Source organism: Charadrius vociferus, unplaced genomic scaffold (assembly GCF_000708025.1).
Source record: "Charadrius vociferus isolate BGI_N301 unplaced genomic scaffold, ASM70802v2 scaffold161, whole genome shotgun sequence".
Lineage (NCBI taxonomy): Eukaryota > Metazoa > Chordata > Aves > Charadriiformes > Charadriidae > Charadrius > Charadrius vociferus.
The window spans coordinates 6,504,802-6,522,706 of NW_009646928.1; the positions used below are offsets into that span (position 1 = coordinate 6,504,802).

The window sequence follows — 17,905 nt, forward strand, 5'->3', positions numbered from 1 at the left end:
GTTTGTAGTTGGGTTAACAATGTAAGACAATAACCAAAGGAGAGTAACACCTTGCTGCAGCTTAGTCTCTAATGATGTTAGTTGCTGGGTTTGGAAGTGAGCAAGAAATCAGTTCGTGGTCATCCTGTAGAACTTGTTAGAGGCCAGCTAATTCATTTTGATTAATTTTTTTAGGATAGCATGCAGAATGCACCCTCCTTCCAGGTTTTCAAACAAAGCTTGAAAAAAAATTTTGTATAGGATAGTAATTTCCAGATATATTACACTGTCTATTTTCTCTCTTCTTTACACCTATAATATCATGTAAGCTAAGGAAACTGCAATAGTGGATGACCCATTCTGCACTTTACGCAGTGTGATAAATACATCAATATATCTAGAAAACAAAGAACATTAAGAACATTAAAGTTACAGTCAGGCTTCTATCCTTGGCATTTTTTTCACTGATTGAGTTTTTGATGCCTGGAATCATTCATGTGATCAGCCATAGTATCAAAAAGATTCCCGTATCTCCCTGGTTAAATCCATAAATAAATGGTCCTGGTCTCTCCTGAACATGAGCTTTATTTAGCTTAACACAGGCAAGGTAGAGCTTCTCAAGGAGTTATTTTTGGCTCACTGATGCTGTGCTATCACAATATTTTTGTTAGAGCACCAGAATAGCTAGTGAAGAATCATCATGAAGGTCCTACCATGTCTTGCCACAATTCCCCAAAACCAAAATGTATTTTTACATTGGAAAAAAAGAAAAATGTCTAATGTAAGATACAGTTACTGACTGAGGAATGACAAGTTTGTCTGCTCAGTTCACCATGGTAACAACTCCAACCTTTTTCTCTCCCTAATCAGTATGAATTGAATGGATAGCTCTAGAAATCTGGATCATGCTTTTATAGGTTGGATTTGCTAGTGAAATATGATTTGTAGCATCACATTGTATGTAAATGTGTATGCAATCTATTCCATCTCCCCTTGCCAAATGGCTTTTTGATTTGAATGTTACTGACCAAATTTGGTAGAAGGTTGGGTAGTCCACTGAAGTTTCCTAGAAGTGGTGTGAAGAGAGATACCTAGGCAGAACACTAAGACTAAACATCTCCTTTAAGTGAACCAGATTGGCATATGCTCATTAGGTATAAGTACTGGAAAGCCACAGGGGAGACTGACATTTCCAAATTAAGCTTTTCATCACCTACCAGAGAAGTTTGAATTGCAGTTCACACTGTTTTAAACACTAAGGGGTCTAATTACAAAATGCAAATTTTCTAGAAACTAAAGTTTGCTTATTTTGCTGACTATGGAAAAAAAAATTACCATGAAACTGAAGATTAAACTTAAATATGAATGTATTCATAGGGTCTTTTCTTCTTTTCTCCTTTACTCCTGACCGTTACATCAGTAAATACAGTAATCATAGAACCAAACTATGAATGTAGCTGCTTCATTTTCACTCCATGCACTTCAGATATTCTTACAGCTTTTATGCTCTTCTTTAGCTGCATCAAAATGTTTGGCAGCTAGCAAACCAGTCTAAATGGATAATAATGAAAGATATATTTTTCATAAATATTGTGAGGAAAACAAGATAACATCAACAAGCACAAAATGTTCTTTGTTTTGTCGTCATGCCATGAACAAATGATAGAAAATATCTCTTATGTGACTAAAACCCACTGCGATAATTTAAGCCCTTATTACAAATGTGACCCTTGACGTTTTGTTGTCAGACATATAAATGCTTCTTAACAGCTTAGTGTTGCCAGAAAAGCAACAAATAACTCACAAACTCCTGAGCGTTTTGAAGGATAGTGTTTTCTGTCTTCTGAAATAACACCTCATAGTGAATTTTTAAGAAGAGGGTTACACAATTTTTAATACATATTCTGACATTAACATTTGCTAAAAATAGTCAGTTGTTAATATCTCCTTCTTCAATAATCTCCATATCGCATATTTAAGATTTAAAGTTCGGTAAAGCAAACTCGACAAATCGTTATGCTTCTAAGTGTTGCTCTGATGGTGCGTTACCCACTAATATGAAAGTAATTACACACTGACTGGCAGGAAGAGGCTCCTGAGATTTAAGATCTATAAGCCATTTCTTAATTTTTTCATGGAAAATAATGGATGGAAAATGAATTACAAAAATACTTTCTCTCTTTTACTACCTATCTTCATGAGAAAATAAATGATAGGTTAGAGATAGTGAGTTTTCTAAATTATTATATGTATTCCAGTTTGGTGAAACAATTTTGTTTGACACTAACATCCACAGAACTATATTTTTCCATTAAACCTGCACAATTTTACTGAACAAACATGAGAAGAAGGCTGTTCTACTGCTTTAATTTCATGGCATGCATAACTTTCTTTGACAATTTGAAGATTTTGCATTACTGAGTATTTAAATATCTTTAGCTGAATAGATTTACCTAATTATTTGATAGTCTTACGAAAATGTGGCACATCATGGCCTCAGTCCTGTAAAGTGCTCAGCACTCCCAGGATGTCCCAGTCCTCTCAAATCCAAGTCGGATTTGGAAGTTTTCATCATCACCAAAGAAGGATGCTACTCTATCAAATGGAGACTAATTGGACGACATTTCTTGAGGGATCTTTGTAAATCTTTAAGAGCAATAATAGTTCTCTTCACATGGAAGGTCAAATTACTTGATAATAAGGCCTACTGCTTTGCTTTGTATTGCGATATTGGTTGAGATCTCTGATGTACTATTAAATGTCTGGAGATTTCACTGTTCATGGTTGTCATTACATTTAAAGAGTAAGCGGAGGCACTAGTGAGAGTCTAGTAGCTGTTCAGTACAGTTACTATAATTTCGAGGCATCAACCCAATCACTGTATGCAGATGAGTCATGTCACTGGGGGATACATATACTGTGTGGGTGTGGGTTTCAGCCATGGGATCAATTCTTAAATTTGTTCTCTCTTTCATCATATTTTTTAGATGACATGATGTAAAATATTATTATTGCTTATCTAAACATCACATTCATAAGTATAATGACAGCCCTAAATAGAAAACATGGAGAACGGAGGAGAAAGATATACGGAGAGACCATTTTTAATTCTAAAAATATTAAAATACAAATTTGTGATCCACAGGAGAAACATCAAGTAAAAGCTTGTCTGCTGTTCAGGCTGATCCTTATATATCTACCCCCTTTTACAATTATACACTCTAATTCATATATTTGTATCATTTTTTAAAGTGTCTTCTAGAAGACCTTACTTTTCCAGCTCAAACGCAACTTGCTATCACAGTGCCGTTAACGTTGAAGCTACAGAAGACTTAGAAGTTAAAACTTCAGCCCAAGGGCCAGTAAAGAGCCACAAAAAAACCCTATTGGCAAAATATTACTTGCTCAGTGTTGTTTCCACAAGCCTTTCCCACAAAAGTTCTCTCCTCTCTTGGAGAAAACAAGCAATTTGAAACAGGTGTTTTGAGGTAGGCTTGAGATAACAGTCTTTCTATCTGAAAAGGCTTGCAGTTTCAGGTACACAAATTGTACACATTACAGTGCAGGAGATTAAAGAGGAATCAGAGCACCAGAAAGCAGGTATGCAGGCAGCAAAATATTCACCTGTACCAGTGAATCCATATCAAAAACCTCAAAGATAGAATTGTAACTAAACTACCTAAGGCAGAGATAGAACAATTCAAGCAACATAACTTGAACAGTCACAGCAGCAGTGTTACACCCATAGGTGCACAAGACCTTTTTAAATCTGTGTCAGTCTCTGTTCCTTGTGGACTTTCCAATATCAAATTAGCAAATTTTATGGCAATGTATATTAAAAGGTTATATCTGGGTCTCAGAATTTTTCTTTTTCTTAAATTTTAACACCACCAAACAGCATTAACATTCAACTTCACTGAAATTTTTTGGACATTTATTATAACTTAACACTAATCAAATAGATTCTATATACCACTTAAAACTTACCAGTTTTATTCTTCTCATTGACTACCAGATTGCAGCTGCTCCAGGATATTAGTTTACTGAACATCCAAAAACCTTTCCAATGTTTCTGCATTTCAGTTAGGTTAAGAATGCCACAAAGCCTGTCTTTGACTAATTCAAAAAACTTTATTTAGTGGCAGATTGACTTCTGAAACAAAAATTAAAATACACTCAGATAAGCTTTGAGTTTTTCAGATTCAGCCATTAATAACGAAAGTGCTCTTTCAATGCCTGCCTGAAATTACACTTGGTGAATATGTGGGCATAGTCCAAAAAAAACCCCCAACAATCCATTGTGCTATTTCTAACCCTGCAAACAAAGAAATATTGAGCCCATTGTTTAAATAAGAAAGGTTTATATCCTCTTGTATCTGAAGTCCCAGACTGGAAACATATAGGACAGGCAAGGACAAGTCATATTTTCACACAGCAACAGATTTTCTTTAACGAAAGCTTAACTTAAAAAATACAGAGACCATTAAAAGACTGTGTTATAAGACCTCATGCTTATACTTCAAACTGTCTGATAGAGAGAGTTAAGTGTCAGCATTATATACAAATTGTCATACCACATAATTTTAAAGCACTTAACACAGAAAAAAGAGTAAAACAAGAAGACAAGTATTAACATTCCCCACCGTTAGTATTTCTCGGTTAAGAAGAAGTCCTTTAATAGCTATACTTTGAAAAACATGTAAAAATATCTTTTACATGTAAAAATGCCTTTTAACGCTGATGTGTGAAAGCAGTGTATAATGTTGTGTTTGGGGGCGCACTAAATCAAAAGTACTTCAGCTTTCTTTCACTACTTATTAGACATTCATGTCAGCATCAAGGAAGACAATCATCAAGACAACTGAAATATGAAAGACCATTATAGTCTGGGGAATTAGGTAATGCCTACCATCATGGAGCAAACGTTGATTTGGTTTCCATTTGCTCAGTAATACTTGTGTAATATTTATTTTTAGGTCTTTTTAGATTCAGAGATCTCTTTAGGAGGTCCAGTCTGTAGCAGTCTCATGGTAAGGGTATGAATAGATAAGAAAAGGGAAGAGATATCCTTGTTAGTTATAGCTTGGTAGCTTCAATAGAACTAATAACCAGGAGAAAAGAGAGCCAGAAGAGGTTACATCAAGAGAAAAGAGTTCCACAAATCTAATAAAATCTCCAATGCAAAATCATACCTTCGCTTAGAGCTGAAGTCATACTGCTTCATTTTTTGAACTGCATTATCATTTGGATTTAAGATCTATGGTCATGATAAAAGGTTAATTATTATAGGAATATGGCTTTAGCTTCTGCGTCTGCTTCATGTTTCTCATTTCTTTTATTTTCCCCATTTTTCCTGTTTAATACTGTTGTTGGCCTTGTTAAGAAAGATCTGAAAACAAGCTCAAAACTACCTGTTTTGAAGAGAAGGAAGAGATTGTTTGGATAACATTGGCAGTGTTCATTCTGCACCATGAGCTGCATCAGAGAGCAAACAGGAATAGTGACTTAGCTTTACTCGATCTTAGGAGATGCTACCTTCCTTGATTCCCTAGTCACGAATGATAGACTTGTACAGAGTTAAAAATGCTGCTGGAAAAATTTTTAATCCAAATAGCTTTTCATTTTTTGTGAAATTACTTAGAGGTCATTGAGGTTAACCTAGCCTAATAATCTATGGAAACCTCCTATAAAAATGAGAAGGGTATAAATGTTCTCATGTCTCCTCTTACTTACGTTCTTAGAGAAAACAACACATACTTTGCATTTCATTAATGTAGTCACCTTCCATTGTTACACTCAGATAACAAGTAAGGATGATTCTGGCTTTCTGATTCAACTTTGAAGCGTATTTGTATTAGAAGATATGAAAAGTCAAAAGTTCTTCCGAATTTCTTCCCTTATTTTTAACTGGCTACAATAATGTCTATAATAAAATTACCCTGGTTCTATTATCATCTTGTTTACATTTTCATGTAAATTTCATATCTTGGCTGCTGAATACACTTTATACAATGAGAAATTTTAAAGTTTCTTCAATCTCCCCTAATAATAAAGATATTCAAGTCACTCAGCATACAAAGAAGTGACATTTTGCTAGATTTGCTACAGCTTCCCTGACTTAAAGATGCAGGAGTGATCATCCATTCATCTGTCAGGGCTGTGTGCCTAGCATTGGACTGAGCCCAGCAAGACATTGGCAAAATAATATTTTTTCATGTCATATAGTATTTCCCAGAAATAAATAATTTTAACATTATATTTCAAAGACTGGACTGGTAGCATCTTCCATAGTTTTATACAAGATGTTTTATGGGTGAGATAAATGTTTATTTTGAAGTCCCCAAGGAATTTGGGACTGTATTTATAGTTTGAGCTTTATTAAATGTTTATGAAATTCTCTTAACATGAAAGGTGCTATGCAAGAGCTAACCTTGTACGTACAAGCTTTACTTTAACTCATCTGTAGCAAAAGCAGCAGTGACAAAAGAATATTTAGTGCTGAATATAACTACAACATTTAAATATATGGTTCATATGAGATGCAGTTTGTCATGAGAGATAGGAAAGTACCTTTCTGAAAAGATAATTTATTAAGCTTTGCACCCATCAACCTTTGCACATCTACCTTTTGCATAGATATATTTGGTATCCATCTACCTTACACTGCTGGGTTTCCCCCCACCGCATATACCTCTTATTTTGCCACCTGTAAACATTGCTTTTTGTTCAAATTTTCCAGATGTGCATTAGTTCTGTCTATGATGAAAGGTCTTACCTCGATTGTGAATATGCTACATACTGTTTGTGTGAGTGTATGTTCATCATGTATCTGCTGTCCCTTTGGAAATATACAGCACAAAAATATTGTGAATTCCTAGCAAAAGTGCAAAAGGTCATATAATCATAGAATCATAGAATGGTTTGGGTTGGAAGAGACCTAAAGATCATATAGTTCCAACCCCCCTGCCATGGGCAGGGACACCTTCCACTAGACCAGGTTGCTCAAAGCTTTCTGAATAACTTGCTTTATAGCATCTGGTCCATGCAGTCACAATTAATTCGCAGAATTAATTCAGTGCTTCTTGAAATCATCAGGCATGCTTTCTGGTTATTCTCCATGTTCATGTGCTTTACGTAGCTCTACAGTTGCTTGAAGAGCCTTTTTCCAGCACATAATAACCCTACTGCACACTTGGTCTCATGCAGTGCTAGAAGAGCTGGGAAACCATACTGTGAATCCATGCCGTAGTTTGACAGGAGTACTTCTTTAACAATTCATTGTAGTATTCATAACAGATGGCTTATCATTTATCATTTCTGTTATGATTTATTAATACACTATTATCCTTCTTTACTTTGTTTCTAGTTCTTTGGGTTTTACTGTATGCATATGTATTCTTTTATAAATTTAGATTGAAAATGCCTCAGAACAAAATTTATGAATATACATGTGAAACATAGCAATATGAGTCTCTCGAAACTGTACAGTTTGCATAATAGATAACAAGAATTAAATGTTTTCATGCAGGAAATAAAAATAAACTGGAAAGTGTCCCCACTAAGTTATTTATTCAAAATTAAGAGAAGAGGACAAATATTTGTGTGAATTAATCTCAAAAATAAAAAGAATCAACTAAATTTAGAGCAGTAAGAGTGATGATAACTCATTGCTGCTGCATAACAGCTTCTATGAATGCCATCTACTCATTATCCTTTGCCAGATGCTTTCAGTTTAGTAGGTAAATATTATTCTCTCTACTTGGCAGAAGTGAGAGAGGTTAAATGTCAGCTTGCCTAAGATCACCGAGAAACTTGATGGCAGAAACCAGAATATAATTCCCAGATCATCCAACCTTTTGCCTAGCATTTTGCCTACATATTCTTTTTATAAAAGAAATTGTACAGGGAAGAATCTTTGTGTTTCTGCAAGAAGTGTGAAACGCTGTTGCTGCATGTGGTGCTGCAGACCCTATAGTAAGAGTCCCCTACGCAAACCAGTAATCCAGTGAAGCATGTGGCCAATGTCTGCAAAGCACATCAGCCCAGTGGCTCCTGGACACTTCACCAAGAAACACTATGTAAAACAAGGTCTTTAGAACACAACACAGGGCAGAAATGTTACCCAGTACCAGGCAGGTTTTCTTGAGAGGAAAGATGTTAGAACTGTCAAAAAAAACCCGATAGTACCGCAAACAGTATAACCCAGTTTAAAGTGATAAAGGTTTACTGAATCTTTTTTTTTTTTTAATTGTCACGTGATAGTTCCTCTGGTACATACACTACCTTTCTCCTTTTGCTTAACGAAACAGCAGCCATTAATAAATTTTCATTCTTCTTAAATATGTCTTCTTTCCATTTCAGTGAACTACTGTTATCTTTGAGAAACTAAAAGCTACCAAACACTTCAGAAAGATAAATGTCTAAAACTGTGTGAATTTATGACAGTTACTTTGATCTTACTACACATTTTTCTGCATATCTGGTTGCAGTCTTTCTATAAGTGCCACCTTGAACTTGTGATCTTAGAAAGCAAACACATGAATCTAAAAAGAGCAACAAATGTTCACCAGCCCTATCTGTGTGAAACACCTGAAGCAAGATTCTCAGAGTCAAAAAATGTGTTTGGATGAAGAATCTTCTAACTTGCAGCAGCACTGGTTTAACAGTGAATGGGATAAACAAAAACACACAGGAAAAGTTGAATTTTAGATCAGGGTTCTTTACTCAAAGTCAAAATACAATACAGTTTATTTAACTTTGACATTTTCTCATTATAAATAGAATAAAACTTATGACCTAATATTGCTTGTAAAACACACCAGTTATAAATACGTTCCTTCTTTCACCAGCTAAACTAGTGTGAGATGGTATTTCATCAAGGTTGAATTTTTTTAAGAGAAAACCCTTGCAGCTAGTGTGACTTTCGCTACTTAGCATTATAGTCTTCTCTTTAGTAAGATGCAAGGAAGCTTGGTTTTCTCATCATCTCATGTTCCAAGGTTCAGAGACTTTTTAATGCTGCAATACTTGAGTCTTGTCCCAGTGCTGCTCCTTACTCTTAAAAACATTTAATTCCCTAAGCCAACTGTTTTACAATCCAAACTCTCAGGAGAGTTTCACTGTCCAGAAGAGATAAGTTAATAAAACGTCTTTTCAGTAACAGTGAATTTGTCAACATCTATTTTAAGCAAGTGGAGGGTCTTTTGAGTGGATTGCAAAGTACACTGACATCTTCCATCTAGCCAAGATGGCCAAGACTCGCCAACACCAGTACCTAAGCCTTGCAAAGGTGTAACACAACAGCAGAAGGATAAATTCACCTCATATTCAATCAGTCTCTGTCGAAACTGCTAACATGAAACCCAATAATGTGTTTTCTCTTTTTTATGTATATGCAACTTAATTTTTTTATTTGAGAAACAAAGTCTTTCTCTTGATTCGGCAAACAAGAATAGTTACATTATGAATGTTTGTTTTCATTTCCCATTGCATGTGAGTAAGCAATGCAGAAATGTAAAGTTCTATATCACATTACGCATATGAAACTCACAACCATCAATCAGCCTCTCCTGTTGTGTGCGTCTGGATCCATTTCTACTATGATCACTTTTATACTGCTGTTCCCTCATTTTGCCCAATTGGTGGGTTTGGTTTTTTACTCTTCAGTTTCACCTAACTCAGTCTAAACCAAGCTAGGAATAAATGTAACCAAAATTAGAATAGGAGCCAGATTTCAGGGAACTAAGTCCAATTTACATTATGTGTTGCTCTGAAGTGAAGCACACAGGCTGGAATTTTCAAGCAACTGCAAGAAACATGTGAAGTAAGTTTTATTGTTCTTGTTGTCTAATCCATTTCCTTCATTGTCTGAAAATCCAGCAGGAGAACACTGATATAAATTTTATAAGTAGCAGTTCCCTTGCCATGTATAGTCACACTGCTCTCAAATAACTAGGGAAACATTCTTGTCAACTCACCAGGTGGGAGTCTGAAAGTATTAAGACTGCTTAAGAGATTAAGCAATGCTTGCGCTTCAACTTGCTGTCGGCTAGTGTGTTTAATGCACAAAAAAAATAGCTAGCACCATTAGTTAAGTGCAAGGCCTAGTTACAACATAAAACATAGATGAACAGCCTCTACCATCACCTCAGCATGGTGCTTAATGGTGGCTTGAAGGTACCATATAATTTTTTGGATGACTTAATCGGTTCTTTCTTCACAGTTCAAAGAAGTGCGGTTATTAAACCTGGTGTTCTCACAACATTTTCAGAGTAGAACTTCACTGTCTAAGAAGTGCCGCTTAGATTACTAAGGATAGGATCTAAGGTTTATACAACACTTGCTGTTCGAAAGTTAAACAGAAAAGAGTGTGCTGACCCTTATAATCATATAGGATTATGTTTGAGGAGCATGAAATTCCTCAATCTTGAACAAGCTGAAGTCTCAAATCTCAAACTGCTAAGCAAAAAGCAAATAAAAATGGATGATGTTGCTGACAAGGTATTTCTCCTTCCAGTCATCATTTCATTTCAGTATAATTATTCATTTTAATTACTTTTGAAAGATCTGATTGTCTAAACAACATTGTTTTTAATTAGCAGGGGGATAAGGAAAAAGTAGAACTAACTGGTGGAAAATGAGTATAAGATTTCTTGACTATGTAACTTGCCCAAATGGGTAGTAACTGAAGGTTGTCACCATCTGATGTTTGTTCATTGGTCTGTGTAAATGAAGTGGTGATCTGAGTCCCAAAGGATTTGGAGAGCACTTGCAGCACAGAAGGCAATAATTAACATCATTGCTAACAGTCTCTAGAACTACGCCAAGCATTGAATAGGGACAAAAACATACTTTATGTTGTTACCCTTAAAGGTTTTGTTCCTTAATGCCAGAGTTCAGTCAGACTGGAGGAGCAGCCAAAGGAAATTTGGTTTTTTATGGTGTCCACAGGATGCTTGTTCTTTGTAACAAAGCAAACATTTCAGCTTCTAGAAGCAAATCAATCAGTGCTCACAAACATAATCCCTTCCAAATAAAATTGAAATCCAACTTAGATAACACCAACAGATAACAAATACATACTTTTAAAGGAATGTTAACAAGCTTCAGGCATTGACAAAAATAGAAATGAAGCAAAAGGCAATACTTCTGTGGTACCCTTCTTTGTCACACCTTTATGTGTACTAGAACTATAGCCCCAGTGAAATTTGTCCACGCACGAAAGTTTTCCACACCACAAAACTCAAAGTGGGGAGAGCTGTCGAGGTGCAACACCTTTGCGCTTGTCCACTTCCGCCCCTCCAACTTGGTACATAACAAAGTTAGCTGACCTTGGTTGTTATAGCAATAAGTATAAGCAAGATCCTCTCTGCATAGAATGCCTTGGTATTAGCTGTAAACATGAGACGTTGACACTAGAAGCCGTTAATTTCAGGCAGTTTGTTACTTAGAAGAGACTTAACGGAAAAGTAAAATTGCTGAAAAGAAAATTAGTTCTGTTTTACCTCAAACCAGGACAGATACTCACAGGTCTTTCTCTAACATTTTATTTCTGGTTTCCTAAACATTTTCTAATGAGAGTAGACTCTTTTGTAGTGAATTTAAGCTGATGGTAATAGATTTGCTTTGGGAGAAAAACACTGTCACTGCAAGAAAAGTTGTTCACTGGCCATGAAGAGGCTGGCAAGGTTACCATGTGGTGGATAAATGAATTTGATGACATGCTTAATTATGCAGATTTTATGGACCAGATATGCCACTTAATGGTTGCTACAGGGAACAAGAGTCAAACTACTATGTAAAATTGTCAATGAATTTATTGGACCTGGCAGACATCATGGATTTTGCAGAAGCTTAGTTTGCCAAAACACCAAGTAATTGAAACTTAATCCTCAAAACTACAATAAAGGACTTTTTAAGTTTGTTCTGTATTTGCTAAGTGTACTGAAAGTAGGAATAGATAAACTGCCTGATTATTGACATGGTATATTTCTTATTCTAGGTTCTATCCTTAGGGGCCGATGTCCTACCAGAATATAAACTCCAGACACCTCGCATCAACAAGTTTACTATATTGCACTATAGTCCTTTCAAAGCCGTCTGGGACTGGCTCATTTTGTTGCTGGTAATATACACCGCCATATTCACCCCTTACTCTGCTGCCTTCCTTCTGAATGATAGTGAGGAACGGAAGAGGAGAGAATGTGGATATTCTTGCAGCCCACTGAATGTTGTAGACTTAATTGTGGATATTATGTTTATCATTGACATTCTAATAAACTTCAGAACAACATATGTAAACCAGAATGAAGAAGTGGTAAGTGACCCAGCAAAAATAGCAATTCACTACTTCAAAGGCTGGTTCCTAATTGACATGGTTGCTGCAATACCTTTTGACCTGCTGATTTTTGGCTCTGGCTCTGAAGAGGTAAGCTTAAATGAATAAGAAATCTTAAATATTAAGTTTTGACTTTACTACAGTAATCTGTATATCTTAATATATTTTTTGCTTGTCAGTTAATAGGCTGTTTAGTAGTTCCACCCTGTTTTTGAAAGTTAAACTAAAAGTAAATCTTCCTTAGTAGAATAATGTAGAATATTAGCTTTCATTGACAGTGGAACAAGTTGAAAAATTCAGCTAGTATTTTTCAATTATACCATATTTGATACTGTCTTTACAAATAATGAAATAAATATATCACGTATGAAGGACTTGTTCAAATGCTTTTATTTAAGAACTGTTCCTTTCATTTGCTGCTTGCTTTGTAAAAACTGCTCATAATGCATATAAATGTTGTGTTGGCGTTAAAGCATTAAAATAAATTTTCTCTGTTCAAAATCTTTAGATCAGATGCTTATTCAGTGTAAAACAGATTAGTTGTTGTATGAACTACTCCAGTTAACAAAAACATTAGGCTGTTGTCTATTTTATCAAGAATCTGGACTACCAAAAGAAAGAAAAAAGATTATATGGGGTTAACCTTGCCAGACATGACTAATGTCCTCACCCTATCGGTACAATAGGTTAAAAAGTGTTCAATATATGCATACAAAAATTGCCCAAAGGAGTATAAAACATACGGTATGTTCTGGATGCCTGACCCAGTTCTGCCTCCTTCCAAAGAATTTTATTTAATTTAAGAAGGGCTAAAGTTATAACATATTTTTTGATGAAAAGTGAACTGACAAGTAGAGAATTGGGTTTTTTTGTGATGCATAGAATACAGCAGTTTAAAAAAAAAAAAAAAAAGCAGCAAACCAAGCAAAATATGATCCACTCACTTTTTAAAGGACACATATCCATTTCTTAAAAATACCATTTTGCACATATTGACATAAGGGAAACAGACAGTTTTGTTGACCATATGTGCATCTCATTAATTGAGAAGAGAAAGGTGAGGACTACAAATTAATCAGCAACCTTTAGCATGAAAACTTACTGATCTGACTGTATGCCTCCATGTCACAATACAGAGAATGTAAAAACATTTTCATTTTAAAATTAATTCCTTTTTATGAAAGTCATTTGCTGTGACAGCAAATATTTTTATGTCTACCCCAAAAACCTGATCTGAATTCTGAGTATACCCTAGCTATCCTCACAAATTACATGTAAACTTAATTAAGTATGCCTTTAAGGGTCAGTATAAAACTGTCACATACCTACGTGCACCTTGAGAGTCTTGTGAGCATATTCAGTCTTAAAAATTTCAGAAGTAGGATGAATAGCAGTCATGCTTTTCTTAAACTCATTTTCTTAAATTTTACATAATGAGAATGTTTTCCTCTCTCCTGTGTTTCTGAAAAATTATTATAATAATGTGGTCTAATTCAGCAGTCAGAGAAATCAATACTAACATTCCTAATCAATAGTGATATTCCTAATAATTTGAACATGAGTGTACACACTCAAGGTAAATGATGAATCTGGAGAATCATGTAGGTAATATCATGCAGTAGAAGTAAATTTTGTTAAGGGAATGCAATAAGAAGACAGACACTAACATAAAGGACAGAGGGAACGTGTCAATAGTTCTCTCTCCACAATAGAACTTTTCTGTTCTGGAGGTGACTAAAAAGCTCAGAGATTTAAGAGAAACTTTGATAGCTTTTTGCATTTATCATCTGTGGTGCATCTCAGTCTTTCTGCAGATTTTTTTCTGTGGTTTTGATAGCACAGACATATGAAAGACAAACATCTTGACAATGGCATTACTTCTACCTTGGACCACATCATTCCACTTCAGGTGTGGTCTGCAATCCTTTCTGATCACTGAGTATTCATCACTGCCAAAAATTATGTTCGGTGACTGGAAGTGTGGAACATCAAGAGTTACAACGGGGACAAATTCTAAAGTTCATTGAAGGAGTGCTCTTTGGATTTATCATAGCATCATGGAATGGTTAGAGTTGGAAGGCACCTTAAAGATCATCTAGTTCCAACCCCCCTGCCATGGGCAGGGACACCTCCCACTAGACCAGGTTGCTCAAAGCCCCATCCAGCCTGGCCTTGAACACTTCCAGGAGTGAGGCATCCATAACTTCCCTGGGCAACCTGTTCCAGTGCCTCATCACCCTCACAGTGAAAATTTTCTTCCTAATATCTAACCGAAATCTCCCCTCTTCCAGTTTGAAGCCATTAGTCCTTGTCCTATTGCTACATGTCCTTGTAAAAAGTCCCTCCCCAGCTTTCCTGTAGGCCCCAGTTAAGTACTGGAAGGCTGCTATAAGCTCTCCCTGGAGCCTTTTCTTCTTCAGACTGAACAACCCCTACTCTCTCAGCCTGTCTTCACATGAAAGGTGCTCCAGCCTTCTGATCATCTTCAAGTCACTCCTCTGGACTCACTCCAACAGGTCCATGTCCTTCTTATGCTGAGGACTCCAAAGCTGAACGCAGTACAGACTCCAGGTGGGGTGTCCCCAGAGTGGAGTAGATGAGGAGAATGACTTCCTGCTGGCTGCGCTTCTTTTGAGGCAGCCCAGGATGCAATTGGACTTCTGGGCTGCAAGCACAGATTGCCATGTCGTGTTGAGCTTCTCATGATCAACACACCCGAATCCTTCTCCTCAGCGGTGTTCTCAATCCATTCTCTGCCCAGCCTGTGTTTGTGCTTGGGATTGCCCTGACCCACGTGCAGGACCTTGCACTGGGCCTTGTTGAACTTCATGAGGTTGGCTTGGGCCCACCTCTCAAGCCTGCCAAGGTGCCCCTGGATGGCACCCCTCCTCACCAGTGTGTCAACCGCACCACACAGCAACTTGCTGTGGGTGCACAGCAGTAATCAGCAACTTGCTGAGGGTGCACTCAATCCCAACATCCGTGTCACCCATAGTGGGTGGTTCTTCATTCTCACAGTCCCTGCCTTTGCCTTCTATGACTTGGGCAGTGTTGTTAGAGCCCTTGCCAGTGAAGACTGAGGCAAAGAATTCAACTCAGCCTTCTCCATATCCCAGGTGACCAGGTGTCCTATTTTCTTCTGGAGAGGGCCCACATCTTCCCTAGTCTTCCTTTTATCACTGACATACTTACAGAAGTTTTTCTTGTTGCCCTTGATGTCCCTGGCCAGATTTAATTCTATCTGGGCTTTAGCTTTCCTAACATGATCCCTGGCTGCTCAGACAGTTTCTCTGTATTCCTCCCAGGCTACCTGTCCTTGCTTCCAACCTCTGTAGGCCTCCTTACTGCTTTGGAGTGTATCCAGGAGCTTCTTGTTCATCCATGCAGGCCTCCTGGCTTTTTTGCCTGACTTTTTTCATTTTCAGAATGTATTGCTTCTGAGCTTGGAGGAGGTGATCCTTTAATACTAACCAGCTTCCTTGGGTCCCTCTCCCCTCCAGTGCTTTATCCCATTGTACCCTACCAAGCAGATCCCTCAAGAGGCCAAAGTCTACTCTCCTGAAGTCCAGGGTGGCAAGCTTGCTATGCACCCCCTTCACTGCCCTAAGGATCTTGAACAATACCATTTCATGATCCCTGCAGCCAAGGCGACCCTTGAGCTTGACATTCCCCACTAGCCCCTCCTTGTTGGTAAGGACAAGGTCCAACATAGGTCCTCTCCTTGTTGGCTTCTCTACCACTTGGAGAAGGAAGTTACCATCAATGCATTCTAAGAACTTCCTGGATTGCTTGTGCCCTACTGTGTTGTCCTTCCAACAGATATCAGGGTGCTTGAAGTCCCCCATGATGACCAGGGCCTGTGAACACAAGGCTGCTCCTATCTGTCTGTAGACGGCCTCATCTGCTCGATCATCCTGGTCAGGTGGCCTATAGCAGACCCCCAGCAGAATGTCACCTGCCTCTGTGTTTCCTTTAATCCCGACCCTTAAGCTCTCCATTGGCTCTTCATCCATCCCCAGGAGGAGCTTCATGCACTACATCTGGTCATTGATGTAGAGGGTAACACCCCCTCCTAGTTTCTACTGCCTGTCCTTGCTAAAAAGCCTGTGTCCTTCCATTCCAACACTCCAGTCATAGGAGCCATCCCACCACGTCTCAGTGGTGCCAATGAGATCATAGCCCTGGACGCACATGCACATGTCTAACTCCTCTTGTTTGTTACTTATGCTACATGCATTTGCATAGAGGCATTTAAGTTGGGTCCCCGTTGAAGCTGAAGCTGACTTACTGGCTGGAGTGGCTGCAATTTCTTTGTGCTGCTCTCCACGTGGCATTCCTTTGAGGTGTTTGACCCTGAACATCATTCTTCCACCTCCCCTATTACAAGTGTCCTTAAGAGTGAAGTGCCAGGTTCTAAAGTGATGCTAAAGGGATAACTTTAACATAAGATAATGTTACAGATTAGTAGCAAGCAAGTGCGTTTTAGGAGGTGAGTACAAAAATACAAAAACATTGAACTTGGAACAGAAATTATTGGGCAATGTAATGACTTTGTAAGTATTGCAGATACATGTAGGTTAATTCTTTATTCTCTCAAAACCAGGTAATTGAACAGTTTCACTATCTGGAAAAAACAGTCTGTTTAGCAAAGCAGCAATGAAACTGTACAGTTTATGACCAGTTCACCATGCCATCATGACTTCTCTCTCTCATTCCTGGTATTGAATATGTCAATCAATTTTTCTAAGCTGCTACTTACTGCAGGTTTGCTTCCTACATTGCTAACTATAATATTTCCCCAATGATCCCTTTTTGATAGTTTAGCAAGAAGAAGCAAACGTAAAACTGTTAGAATTGAGCATTTTTCATTTAATAGATTTTTTTTCAGTCATAAGGGTTATAATTTTAATGAAATAGCTCTTTTTTGTTATGTGGACATTCTTCAAATAAGATCCCCTACGAACAATTGTATTGAATGCTCTTTTTATTAAGTAACATAAGCTCCAAAGAGAGCTCTGTGTGTGCTCACCCAGCGTTAAAACACCTTGATATCAAACCGAGTCTAGAAAGGACAAGAGGTAATAATCCAAATACCCCATACAGCACTATCTGAATGCTTCTCTTTACGCCATAGTTTGTCAACCATATGAAAGCAACAGAGTAAGACAGTTAACTTTCCAATTTCTAAAATAGGGAACTAATATAATTTTAAAGTATTTTTTTTCTGTTTAAGCAGACTCAATATAAAATTATTATGGCTGGCAGTAAACCGTTCTCTTTTTTTGTGTGTGTGTTGTAAATGTTAAGTGGCATCCCTGATACCTGAGAAGATAAAAATAATGAGTAGATAGACTTTTTACTTTCTGTTCTTTTGGTAGTATATTTTTAATCATTCTGCTCAGCTGAGGAGTCTGGGTTGGATTTTAAACAAATAATAGTTGCAGTGGCACAGCTCCTTAAAGAACACACACAGATGATGTGCCTGTACAAGCGGAAAGCTGCTTAAGACTACAAGATATTTTTAGATATATACATCTAAAATAATGTGCTTTTTAATGTATTGATCAGATTTTTACTTCAAAAAAAGGT

The 17,905-nt window shown here is 37.1% G+C and overlaps 1 protein-coding gene across 1 annotated transcript in view; it reads left to right on the forward strand.

Moving 5' to 3' along the window:
- Positions 1 to 17,905, forward strand: part of KCNH7 (potassium voltage-gated channel, subfamily H (eag-related), member 7) — a 255,356-nt gene that overhangs the window by 184,655 nt on the left and 52,796 nt on the right. Inside the window, exon 7 of the mRNA XM_009894613.1 lies at positions 11,981 to 12,406. Within this exon, the coding sequence (XP_009892915.1) occupies positions 11,981 to 12,406 (426 nt within the window). The remainder of the gene's footprint in view (positions 1 to 11,980; positions 12,407 to 17,905) is intronic.